Raw genomic sequence first — 13161 nt, 5'->3', positions numbered from 1 at the left:
GGGAATCAGCCCTAGGCCAGCTGGGCTCGGGCTCTCTCCTGATCCATGGGAATCGGGGTGCAGGATGGGCCCCTTAGAGAGAAGCACTGCACCTGCCAGCCAGCGCCTGACTGTGCCCCCGACCGTGCAGATCCTGGCTCTTTGGGGCTGTGAAAGCCCAGCCGGCAGGGCAGTAGGGCACCCCCGGTGCTTGCTGTCAGGCCTGAGGGAGGGACCCAGGTGCATGAGCTGAGGGTGAGGAAAGAGGCTCCTCACACACTCTGCCCTCCCGCACCGTGCGGCTGGCTCTGGCCCTTTCCATGCCAAGCACAGCCCCCTCGGGCTGGGACCATGCTGGGCCAGCAGCGCCCGCTGCGTAGGAGAGGAGCGTCTCGGTTCACGCTGCGGGGGCCTTTGTAGGGAGACATGGCCTGGGAGTTCGCCCCCTCCCGCGTCCACGTCTTGTCTGCAGGAAATCCCAGCTAAAGCAGCCGCTGGTGTCAGCTGGTGGCTGGCATTCTGGGTCATGGGTCGCCTGGGGGTTATGAAATACGGCTGCTCCCTGCTCTCGGGGTGGGGAAGTGCGGGGTGGGGGAAGCGAGCCAGGGTCCCCCCGAAAGAGGAGAGTGTGCAGCTTCAAGATGAGGGGTTTTTCCTATTCAGTCGCTCCCCTGCCCATCCCCACAGCCGTCTGGCACGTGCGCGTGGCAGCTATTGCAGTGCCGAAAACAGCAGCTGGACGTGTGAGACTCGGGGCCTGGAAAGCCACCCTCTCCCTATGGCTCTCCTGCCACGGGGTGCGCTCAGGGAATCGGAACAATATGGCCGGTTGGACAGAGTGACTTAGAGAGGGGGTTATTTAAAGAACTAGCCTTGATCCTTCCATGAGCTCCACGTGAGTGCCAAAGTCCCTGCAGGATCAGGGCCTCCATCTGTGAGACACAGAAGGTCCCACGTTCAGCTCCGTGACCCAGGAGCCCTGCCACATCCACATGGGTTGCTGATGGGCATGTTTGCCTGGTTGTCTTAGCTCTGTATGTGATTCTGTTTGTGTCTTGTAGCCCCAACTACTCCACCTCTGAATGTCACAGTGTTCTTCAATGAGTCCAGCTCCTCCCTGGAAGTCAGATGGGTAAAGCCCCACCTTGGGCGAAAGCATGGAGAACTGCAGGCCTACAGGCTACTGCACACCTGGCAGAACTCGGAGATAACGGTGAGTATGAAAAGAAATATAAGAACTAAATGTAACGTGATGGCCACAAAAATCTCGGCAATGGCCAGGCAGCTGCGACGCTGTCTTTCTTGCTGATAGGTGTCCTCTCAATGATCCCTGATGGTCCCCCATCTGTCTGTAGCTACCAACGCTGTCTATAGCCATACACAGCGTTTATAAACTCTTTGGGGCAGCGACTGGCTCCGTGGTGTGTGTGTGTGTGTGTACAGTGCTGCCCTGGCTTACCAAATACAGTTCATAACGAAGAATATTAGCCAGTGCTGTTGTGCCACTTCTTGTCTTAAAGGGGAGCTGCAAAGCAAGAAAAAGTGTGTGTTCATTATCGCTTCTTTATGGGGTTTCTTTAAAAAAACAAATAAGATGTTGTTTGCATGTGACGTGTTAGTATTTTGAGGGGCTCTTCCCTGTGCTGGAGGGTTTGTTAAGATCTCTGGAGCAGGAATTTGGATTCGGTAGCTTTTACAGATGGAAATGGCGAGGAGGTACATGGCCGGGGAGAATCTGGCTCTTGGGTTCCAAGCTGGATCTCGTTTGCGTGGGATTTATCCCAGTGTTGCCGGCACCCAGTGCCGAGAGGCTGAACAACAGCTTGAGTGGTTCGTTACCTGGTGTGCTACACCCAATAATTACAACGGGGTGGAGAAGCAGAAAAGTTTATTTGAAGCTTCAAATAGGTACAGGGAGATTTGAATTTCAAATCCTGTACCCAGAGCAGGAAGTCACACAGGCTGCTTTATATATATATATATAAGCAAGCATATTTATTTAATAGCAAGCTGCTCTAAGTATTTATATAGTCAGCCAATTTAGTTTTCATCTAGTTTTTTGTTTTTTTTTTTGTATTATTTGTTAAACTATATATAAAGCTGCTTTATTTAGCCATACCCAGAAATGCCCTGAGCCGCTTACGGTTACTTGGGGTAGGAACTTGACAGATAGCTTCCTTTTTTTTGCTTGAAAGCTGATGCTCTCCTTGCCATATGTGAAACCCGAGGTATCGTACCTCTGGGAGGGCAATTTGAGCCTTACTCCATGCTACCTGATATCTCCGGAGTCCAATAAAATTCAGGAGGCTCACGGTGGCTTTAAGGCAGGGTGTTTGACCCACAGTGGCAAATAACAAATAACAAAATTATTTACATACTGCAGAAGGAGCGCCTTCTCATTATCCTACTCCTCTAGGTCCCTGGCCAGAGCCTGGCCAAAGAGGATGGGGGAGTTTTTAAATCCCTGGGCCAACACTGTCCAGCAAAGTTGCTTTTTAACCCTTTTTTGGTCCTCCCACTCGAAGGAGAAGATCTCCTGTGACGGGATGGCAACTGGGATGGTAAAGCATCTTTCAGATCAAGGACTGAAAAATGGGTATACTGTCCCCGTATAGAAGCCAAAAAGGTATACGGGTTAGGGACAAGAGGGTGCAGAGTCTTAACCCGTTCATTGACTGCCTTTAGGTCCTGTACTAGCCGATACGTGCCATCAGGCTTCTGTATGGGTAGAATGGGAGTGTTCCAGGCTGACTGACATTCCCGGAGAATACCATACATTAGGAATCGATTTATAGTTTCCTGTAAACCTTTTTTGACTTTCCTTTTGATTTGGATACTGTTTTACTTGCACTGGGCCTTTCCCTGGTATGAGCTGAATAGTAATGGGGGTCTGGTGGGTGGCCTTTCCTGGAATCCCTGATGCCCACACGAGGGGGTACACCTGGTCTTCCCATGGGCTCCATTCTGGGGCTTGCATGGCTGCGGGCTCAACTGCAAGGGTCATGATCCATGCATTTTCAGGGGGTAAGGTAAGGGTTATTTTGTCCTCAGTAAAATGCAGGGTGGCACCGAGGCGACAAAGCAGATCCCGTCCCAGCAGAGATGTTGGACACTCAGGGAGGTATACCAGCTTGTGGGATATAGTCCTGTTTCCCAAAGCGCATTCCGCTGGGCCATTCACTGGGCACTTGGTGTCCCTGCCTGTGGCTCCCACCACAGTGAGGGAATCTGCTACTGGCAACTAAAGAGGCCGATTTACGCCAGTTTGGGCCACTCCAGAGTCCACTAAAAAATCTATTTCTGAGCTTCCCACCCGCATCTTTACTCAGGGTTCCGGGGGTAGAGTGGTCCGTCTCCCCTGACACCCCTATTCCTGCTCCGCCATTGCCATCATAGGGGAACCCCCCTTTTCTTTCCTCTTTGGGCACTCATTTTTCCAGTGTCCCTCCTGTCGACACAGGGCACACTGGTTGCGACCCAGTCGTCTCTCCTGCGGGCCCGGACGGTCGCGTCCACGGCCCCTTCCTCCCCCACCACTTCTCTTAGTGCCGGCCTGTACCGCTGTTACCATCACTCTCACTTGCTTTTTTTTTTTTTCTCTGTCTCTCTCAGACTATAAGCTCGGTTTGCAGTCTTTAAAATTTGTGCCATGGTCATGCCCATTAAATCCTCCTTTTTTTGTAACTTTCTCTTAATATCAGGGGCTGCTCTGCTCGTAAAAATTTTCTTAATAATTGACTTAGTTGCCTGATTATCGGGGTCTGCATTAGTGTTCTGTAGAATGGTGTCCCAAATACGCTGTAGAAAGGCCCCTGGGCGTTCTTTTAAATCCTGCATTACTTCATATGGCTTTGCCCAATTATTATGTCGGACAGCCGAGTGACGGAGTCCATGCAAAAGCAACTCCTTATAGGAGGTAAGGCGGGTCATATCCCTTTGATCATTTGGATCCACCTGGGGTCTGCTCGGGGGACTTACAAGGTGTGGGTGTAGGGGCCGAAGGGGACACCGGCTCTGCCATTACAGTCCGGGTGGGGGTCTGGGGACTAACATTAGCTGCTACCGAACCAGTCGGAGTCAGATTACAGTGCTGTAAAATATCTGGTCGAGTACATAAAGTCAGAAACAAATGTGCATACATATGTTCATTCCATTTACCCGTTCACTGACAAAACAAAACTAATTGGAGGATCGTGTTGTAATTAATTGACTCTCCTGGTGGCCACCACTCCTGGTCCTCTAGTTGATATTGAGGCCAGTCAACTGTACAGAATCGTTTTAATTGGCTCTTAGTCATCGGATCCGCACCAAATACCTTCCAGTTTGCTAGAATGCACTCTAGGGGCGTACACAATGCCCTGAGCTCTGTATCTGTCCCATACCTACAAGGTAACTCTGGGCGTCCCCAGGTTCCAACAGAGCATACAATCCGGATTTTAAAAGGTTCCTACCTTATCCAAGGGACCGGTTCTTCACCGTGGCCTGCAGCTGCTCCTCCCCCATGTCTAAGGGACCGGTTGTTCACCGCTGTCCACAACTGCTTCTCCACTATATGAGTGCGTTGCACCATTGTGCCCTCCGGGGTCGATCAAATCGCATCTCCTCCGAGGCCCCGGTGAACTCACCGGTGCGCACTGGGCGTCGGTTCTCACCGCAATCTTCGACCTCCAGGAAGGGTCTGGGCAAGGCTAAATTGCAGCCTCGTCGCTCACCCAGGGACGCCAAAAGCTGTTGCTGACACCCAGTGCCAAGAGGCTAAACAACAGCTGAAATTGGTTCGTTACCCGGTGTGCTGCACCCAATAATCACAACGGGGTGGAGAAGCAGAAAAGTTTATTTGAAGCTTCAAATAGGTACAGGGAGATTTGAATCTCAAATCCTGTACCCAGAGCAGGAAGTCACACAGGCTTTTATATATATATATTTTTTAGCATATTTATTTAATAGCAAGCTGCCCCAAGTATCCATATAGCCAGCCAATCCAGTTCCCAGCTAGTTCCCTGGTTCTCTGTATTATTGGTTAAATTATACATAAAGCTGCTTTATTCAGCATTGTTTTTTTATATTTGCCCTGTTTGGCCTTGCTTAGTTTCAGGCAGTCTGACTCTGCAGCATATTGTTGCAGATCCTTAGCATAACTGCTGTGTGCGCCTCCAGGCGGGGGGGCCAAGGACACTTGGGCCTAGTACGCAGAGCTGCTGCGAGTGCCTCCAGGTGGGAGTGGGGGCCAAGGACACCTGGGCCTAGTGTGAGGGGGCTTCATCGACACTCGTGGTCTTCCATCCCCTCGAGTTACCTAGTGGCCATGCCCCAGGGTCCCCAACACCAGTGTGACTCCGTGGATCTCTCCCGAGTGTATGCAGGAGGGGAGTCTCTTCATTTGCAGGGCAGAATGAAGGGAGCATTTGGGATCTTGGGTAGAAGAACTTGGCAAAATAATGCAGTGAAACTTTTTTTTTTGTTGGAAAATTTCCTTTCGTCCTAACAGAAACGTTTGGAGGAAACGTGCCGATTTTGACACCGTTTCCCTAGGGACAGTTTCTCAGGTCCAGGCTGGAATTTCAGAGGATAAGTGAGGGACCCAGCAGACAGAAGAGCCTGGTGGTGAGGACACTCCCCAAGCATGTGGGAGATCAGGGTTGAAGTCCCTGCTCCAAATCTCTCTGATTTTCATGAAAGATTTCCAAAGGTCTCAGTCTTGCTCCATAGCCGAATGGAAACAAATTCCGAAGTCTCACCATTTTTTGTGGAACAGAATTATTTTCCGGCCAGCCCTAATCCTGAGCTTAAAATTCTGACTTTTTTGTTGTTGTTTTTGCTTGTTTTCTTCGGGCTACAGCAATGCCAGTTACAAAAGCCTTCAAGACCCAGAGCTACTAGCCTCTTCTTCAAGCCAGACTAGCCTGAGCTGTCCGGCTGCTCCTGGATCACCGCTGATGATGGGCAGAACAGCATGTGACCTTGGAGCGATTGCATTGTGGGAAATCCCTGCACGGGAATGAAGGGAGTTGCATAACAAATGTGAAGCAAATGGAGCCATTATAGACCAGACAAAAGGAAGCCGGCAAGCCGGACACATGTTCCCGTCCAGAAGTTGCCTGCTTACCTGCATACTTTGCTGGGCTGTTTCTTGCCCTCTGAATAATCCAAAGTTTAGAACACAAAGAGGCGCTGAATGCGTACATTTTTGAAATCTGCATGGAAATGATTCACACTCTTTTTGTAAGACACTGCGATTTCTGTTCCCCTTTAATCCTTGCACAGACATCTATATGGCCCACGCACAATGAAATTGGGAAAACAATATTATGATCTTGTGACTAACACTGGAAAAAGATGCTGACACGTTTATCTTCTCACAAGCCCGGGGAGAAGGGACTTTTTTTATTATTCTTTTTTTTGTGAATTTCCAACGTAAGACTTTTAAGCAATAAAAAAGGTGTTCTGCTTAAGGATAACTACACACCATAGCTGCTTACTGTTCCTAAGTGATCTGTATTCAGTGTGGAAAACCTGATGAGCTGAAGGAAGATATAAAACCTCTGCTAGTGGGTGAGTGGCTCCTGACTGTAGGAGATCTTGGCGAGGTGCATAAGAATGGGACTTTGCCAGACAGGGCAAAAGCTCTTTGCAGAATTGGGACTGAAGACTATTTTTGTGGTTTATGGTTGATTCGTTCCATCTACTTACAGCATTCATTGCAGGGCAAAACATCATGTTGCTGACTGTCATGTAATGCCGCAGGGTTAGAATGCAGGCAGCCCAGAACACACATTTCCTACATACACATCCCTACAAATATCCAAATGTCGGTATTCGCAAGCCGGCTTCCAGGGCGCGCACACATCAGATCAAAACCCAACCGAGCCTTGTAATCACAGAGAGTGGCGACCTGTCCCAAGCTGTCCTAGCAATCCTTGCTTTGGCCAACATTTCTCAGGCGAGGGTGGAATCATGGGGAGGGCGTTCTCAATATGCAGAGGACACCCCGTTTTACCTCTTTCTTGCCCACCCTGAACAAAGGGGTCAGGTGCCTTCTCTTGCTGGCCAGAACTGGGGCATGGATGCAAGGACCCGCAACACCTTGCAAATCAAGCCACCAAGGTAGATGTCTAAAAGTGGATGTAGGATCCCAACTTCATTCAGGACCTGTTCTGGAAAATCTTGACCATAGGGTTATCCAAATGAAGTCTCAGTCAGTCCGGACACTTCCTCCAGGCTCTGGATCAGGGACTTCAATGAACCAAGAGGGTAGGGTCAGATGAGATGGAAATAGCGGCCCCGATTCAGCAAGGTACGTAAGCATGTGTCTGGCTCACTTCAAGCATGTGAGTAGCCCATTGAAGCCAGTGGGATTCATCGTGTGCTTAAAGTTAGGTACGTGCTGAAGCACTGTGCTGGCCTGGGGCTGTGGAGCAGAGAGATACTAAATCACATATGCAGATACCTGGGCTCGCACAGGCCGTTGGCTGAGGGAACGGCTACCTGCCTGCTGGCTGGCCCACAGAGCCCTGTTTGTTTACAGCTTTTACTGTGACATGGCAGCTCTGAGCTGAGGTTTTCTTGGTTATTAAATCCAGCGGATCAGAGCCAGACGAGCTGCCTTTCTCCCTCCCCTCCCCCAACGCTGGGGCTGGGTGCAGCCTGGGGGCTGCTCTAAGTTATGCCGGTAGTCATGGAGCCCTACGGATCTCTCCAGCAGCCAAGTTATGCTGAAACCTCTCCCCTCACTAACACTCCTCCAAAAATGCAAGGGCAGGAAAGGGATCTTGCAGAGGTGGCTCTGCCCATTTTATGCCACTTGGCAACTTCCCTATGCCAGGGGATTCTCCGCTGTCCTGTTAAGTCAGCCTGAAGGGGACCAGAGGATCTGACCCAGTGGGTGTCTCACATGAGCTGAGAAGGCTTCACTTGGTGCATGTGTTGTACACGCCCAGCTGAATATCCCTCCAGGCTGAGTCCTCACATGGTGCAGCACAGCTCCACGAGCGATTAAAGAGTTCAGACGTCCTTTGCATTGACTGATACTCAGCCCCAGAAACACCGCCTTGCAGACATCCCTTTGCCCCAGGGCGCCAGGAAGCAAAGCAGGAGAAACCCGGGTATGTTGCAAAAGAGCAGGAAAGTATCCCTCTATTCATGTGCATAACTGGAGGCCAAACCTTCTTCAGTGATGTGCCATAGGACAGAGCTATTTTAGCAGCACCTACATCCATGAGGCCTGTAAGTGTGTGTGTGTTAATAAAGCAGTTTCATTTCCATTCTGGGGGTTCTTTTGTCTAATTGCAAATCAGATTTGGTTCCTGCTGACCTCGCACTTCACCTAGTTTCCTGTTGTTGCTGTATCATGGCCACGCTGTGTCTGAAAACGGTCCACAGATGTTGTAGTCAGCATTTCAGTCTGCCAGCTGTATGATCTGTCACAGAACGGTTGTTTTTCAGTAACAGGCTGTCATGGAGCAATGCCAGTCACTTTCTCAGCTGTCCAGCTGGCTCACAAGAAATGCAGGAAATAACCATGAGTTTGTGGGAAAGGGAATCACTTGTACAGTTGATCAAGAAAAACATCTGTGATAACACTGAAAGAAATCTAACGTGGTGATGGGGCCATGAAAGGAAACACAGGGTAAAACTAGAAATGTCATTAGCATGACATGAAGCCACATTGGTAGGAAACAATCGGCTACAAAGTCTGCCTTCCCCTGCTTCATTATGGTTGCACTTTGTGCATGGAAAAATGAGAGAGGCCAAATTCTCGGTGGGTGTAGATGGTCCCCGTTTCACTGACCTCGGTAGAGTTTTGCTAATTTACCCGGGCGGGGAAATTGGCTGGAGAACTCTGGCAGCGACAATGAGCCCTAAAACGAGAAGGAACAGAAGCAAGGTATCCGTGAGAGGGGAGAGAAAGCAGGCCGTGTGTGTGGCAGGCCGTATCTGAGCAGGGCAGCAGGGAGAGAGACGCCTCTCGGTCGAAAGGAGCGATAATCAGAAAACAAATCCCAAGGTGCTTCACTGCGTATTGGCATGAGGCGATGTGCCTGGGTTCCTCTAAGAAGCCCCTTCCTGACTGAGAGCTTCACGTCTGGAGTTCAGCTAGGGTGCTATGGAGGGGCCAACCTGCCCTGTGGGGAAAGCCTATTCCTCTTTGCTGGAGAGAGGAGCAGCCTAGTGAGGAAGACCAGCCCCACGCAGCACGCTCCCAGAGAGCCTGTCCCTCCCCCAGCAAGGTCAGTTTGTGGTAACATGGTCACAGGTGGGGCCAATAGGAGCCTTTGCAGCCAAACTGGTCGCCCTGCCGGGGCCAAAGTGCAGGACGCCATGTGTGACAAACCTGGTGCGAGGTGCCCAAAAAATGGTTCATGCAGAAAACTTAGACTGCTGCTGGGTTCTCTTCCCCCCCCCCCCCCCGCACGGTCTGGGCTAGGAGCAAAGGTGCAATAAGCTCTTTGAACTAGCAGGCCGGTGACCAGCGTGTGGCCAGATGCAGGTCCTGGCACCGTGCAGAACGCTGGGCAGGTGGCTTTGGGGGGGGTGGAATTTGCCTTCGCCCTTTCAGCATGGAGTAAAGTCTACGCTAGACTTTTCAGCCCTGGCAGCTAATACCATTAAACCCTCATCTAGACAAGGCCTCACTGTGACCAGCTCCATATGTAATTTCTGCTCGGTGAGTCTGTTTCTTGGTTGTAGGTAACTTCAACAATACAAGTAAGGGGCTACAAATCTGTGTAGGAGGTAGACTCCTTTGGCTGGGCAGAGAGTGTAGTGGGGAGCTGGGGGAGTGTTGGAGTCACTTCTGCAAGCCCTGTGGCCCCAGCAGGGGCAGATGATAGCCTGAGGACAAGAAATAGAGACCCATGAACTATATCCCTCTCCCCACCGGCCCCGTTGCATGGCTCCCTACTGCTTAGTGACTGTATTTTCTCTTGTGTAGGTTTCCCTGGCTCCTCCGGTAGGGTATTTCACCTTGCCAAGGAGGCTGCATGACGATGGCGTTGAATCATGCCTCGATCAGTGAAGTGGTTTCAAAAGGAAATCCTGTTCAGCTACTTTGTTTTCATCCGGTTCTTGAAGAACAATTATTCGCTATAAATAGCTCCCAGTCACATTACGCAGGGTCATAACTCCTGCTGGCTATTAAGGGTCGGCAACCAGAAAATTTAATCGGGAAAGAATGTTAGATTAAAATAAATCTTGAGTTTTCATTCTTTGGCGGGTCCAGCGAAAACAAGCTGTTCTTCTCCACGGTGCTAGCGTCTTTCTTTCTCTTTCTTTTCATTTTCAGCAGAATCGTTCTTCTGAAGCCCAGCAGGACGCCACCATTGCCACCATCGCGATCGTCGTCACTAACGCCACGTGTGCTGTGCGCGTAGCCGCCATCACCAAGGGGGGGACCGGGCCCTTCAGCGACCCAGTGGTAGTTTTCATTCCAGGGGACGGTGAGAACAAATAGTATGGTCGTGTCATTAAAGAGGCATTTCATTTCAAAGAGCCCACTTTGTTTGTGGCATTGCCTGGCTTTGGAACCTGGACAACTTCCTTGTAATGTACATGTTTGACGTGGAGAATCTGCCTAGCTAGCTAAATGTGTAGTTCACACACACGGCTCTGTTTGATTACCTCTGCCCCGGCAAGTCGGTGTGGAATTCGCCCCACTGCAGCTCCCGCAACGGTAGCAGTTGATCGGAACCGTAGTGTGGACAGGCTACGTGCGTTTTTCACCACCGTGTCCTCGTTAGCTTGCCCACGCCCATGTCTGCACAAAGCTTCCGTTGCTGGAGCCTCCCCGCAAGCCAGAGCGTGCATCAGCCTCTACTTGCTCTGGTCGCTGCAACCAGCTAAAGATCAGACCTGAGGGGGTGGGGGCCTTGTGCCCCTGGCAGAGGGGCCCGTTCTCCAAGCCAGCCGCCTCTGGGAGAGGGACCAGCTTCGAGGTTTTATGAGCTTCCGAAGCCTTCTCCAAGTGGGCCCTGGCTCTGCGAAGGCCCCAGCTCGGTGGCGGTGGGGATGAGGGGCACGCGTCTCAGCTGTGATCCTCCACAGCTGGCCCTCCCTTCAGGTCCTGGAAGCTCACGCAGCTCCAGCCGGATTGCCTCTTTCCCAGAGGCCCTTGTTGCTCTTCCACAGGCCTGGCTGCTCCTCCTAATACAGCCACCCCCCTGCTCCAGCTCTTCACCCAGCCCAGTCTCCAGGCCTGGGTTCTCCCCAGCCTGCCACCACCTGGGATTCTGTTGGGGGGCAGGGTCAGAGGTCATCCAGATGCTGGTCGCTGGCGCACACACAGAGAGCCTCTCTGGGGCCCAGTCCAAAGCCCTCTGGATGCCTCCCCACCACTTCCGTGGGTTTCGGCCCAGGCTCCAGAGGGCTTCTGGGCGGGATGTGCCTGGCAGAGCCTCTCCCAGCACTCCTGTAGGGGCTGGTGACTAGCCAGAGCAGAGGGCGGGTGCAGAGCGTCCGAGGGGGGCTGCCTTCTGCGCTCGGGTCTTTCCATGCCCTGTGCAGATTGGCTGTTTGCCCCAACCCTCCCCCTGCAGCACAGTCTCTCCACCTGCCCCTCTTCGCTTCCTCTGCCCCTCACCCACTCACCTTGTCATTCCCCTCTGAACAACCCCCCTGCCCAACAGATTTCACCCGCCCACCCTGGCAGAAAACAGCCGTGCTGCTCGCAGCCGCCCCCTGCTCTGGCTACGTGTGTGGAACAGCATTTCCCCTGTCCTGTGGCTGCCTGGCAAGCTGCCCCAGGCAGGTCTCCTATTCTGTGTCTGGGCAGCACCTGGCCCAACGGGGCCCTGATCTCGGTTGGCCCCTGGTTGCTTCGGTAATAGAAATAACATGCCCAGCATTGGGAAAACACATCCCCAAATCCCCGTACACCTGGGTTTGTTGTTCAAGTAAAGCCATGCAGTGATGTATTCCATCCCCATGCAATGTTTTCCTAGTGCTTCTGTATTTCTTTCATGCCTTCTGTGGTTTGAATGCATTGTTGGCTTTTAGTTGTTTAAAAGCCCTCCACGTGTTGTTTATGTTCTTTACTTTGGGCTGTTTTAGTAGGTTTGACAGCCTCCGCGCCTTCCTCGACTCCAGCGCCGGGAAACAGCCACTCCTTTGCCATAGTCCTTGGCTTTCTCCTTGGGATCGTCGCCATTGGGTTAATCCTGTATTTCTCAGTGATGGTCAGGAAAAGACGGATGGAAACCAAGTTTGGGTAAGTCGCAGAAATAACGGCTGCGGTAGCACTGAGCGCTGGCCAAAGGGAACGCCTTGCGTGGGGCTAGCTGGTGGCCCTGGGGTGGGGCAGAAGTGGGCTGACCAAGGGGAGCAGCGGGAGGCATTCTACCTCTGGTTTTAAATAAACCTTCACCTCTCCTATTCGCCCCAGTAGCTGCCAGCGCACACAGCCTCGGCTCTGAGGGGCACGGCCAGATCTTCGTGTTGTAAGGAATGTGACATATACTCTGCTCAAGGCAAGGGTCCTATCACCACCTGCCCTGTACCTTGCGGGGCCTTTAGCTGGCTCAGCATCCCTCTGTCTGGGTGCTCATGGAAGTTACTCAGTTCCCTGGCTCCAAAGAGAACACATTGGCCTGACAGCGCTGAGATGGTTTGGGAAGAAAACAAGAATAAGGTGCATAATGAAGAACATGGGAGGGAAGTGATTTCCACAAGAGCAAGAGAGGCATCAAAGGGTTCCAAACCAACGTGCTTTCTAGTGTCCAAAATGTAATTCTAGCACAAGGTGGCCTTGCCTAGCACCGTTTCTTATTCACACCACACTGACCGTGTGCTTCAGCCCGTCTGGTGGGAGGACCACCTATTACAGACACCAAGCGCTGGCTGCTTTGTTCTCCCAGGGGGTACCAATCAGGTTTTCTCCCCTTCTTTTTATAGTCCAGTAATCCTTGGAAATGGATTATTTCAAAAGTAAGCCACTGTGAGGGCACACGGTCTGTCACTAGGGAGAAGGGGCTGCCTGGCAGGTAATCCCTGAGGATGTCCACAGCCCGCTTGCTTGCCAGAGCCGCCTTCTCAGTAACCGAATACGCTCTCTCCCTGGGGACCAGCTTTCTGCTCAGACGTGACCCTGGTGCTCCTCACCTGCAGAGCCTGCTCCCAGCCAGCGTTGCCTCAGTTCCGGGGCCAGCACCTTCAACAAAGCCCCACTGTTCTTCAGCAGCTGAATTTTCC

At 51.7% G+C, this 13161-nt stretch overlaps 1 protein-coding gene across 1 annotated transcript in view; it reads left to right on the top strand.

The window, feature by feature from the left end:
• Positions 1-13161, top strand: part of MERTK (MER proto-oncogene, tyrosine kinase) — a 64303-nt gene that overhangs the window by 34552 nt on the left and 16590 nt on the right. The window contains exons 8-10 of the mRNA XM_073339908.1: positions 1041-1192; positions 10262-10415; positions 12028-12181. Coding sequence (XP_073196009.1) covers positions 1041-1192; positions 10262-10415; positions 12028-12181 — 460 coding nt within the window. The remainder of the gene's footprint in view (positions 1-1040; positions 1193-10261; positions 10416-12027; positions 12182-13161) is intronic.

This window comes from Lepidochelys kempii, chromosome 3, assembly GCF_965140285.1.
Source record: "Lepidochelys kempii isolate rLepKem1 chromosome 3, rLepKem1.hap1, whole genome shotgun sequence".
NCBI lineage: Eukaryota > Metazoa > Chordata > Testudines > Cheloniidae > Lepidochelys > Lepidochelys kempii.
Note: the sequence above shows the minus strand (reverse complement) of the source record. Positions and strands in the feature narration are given on the sequence as shown.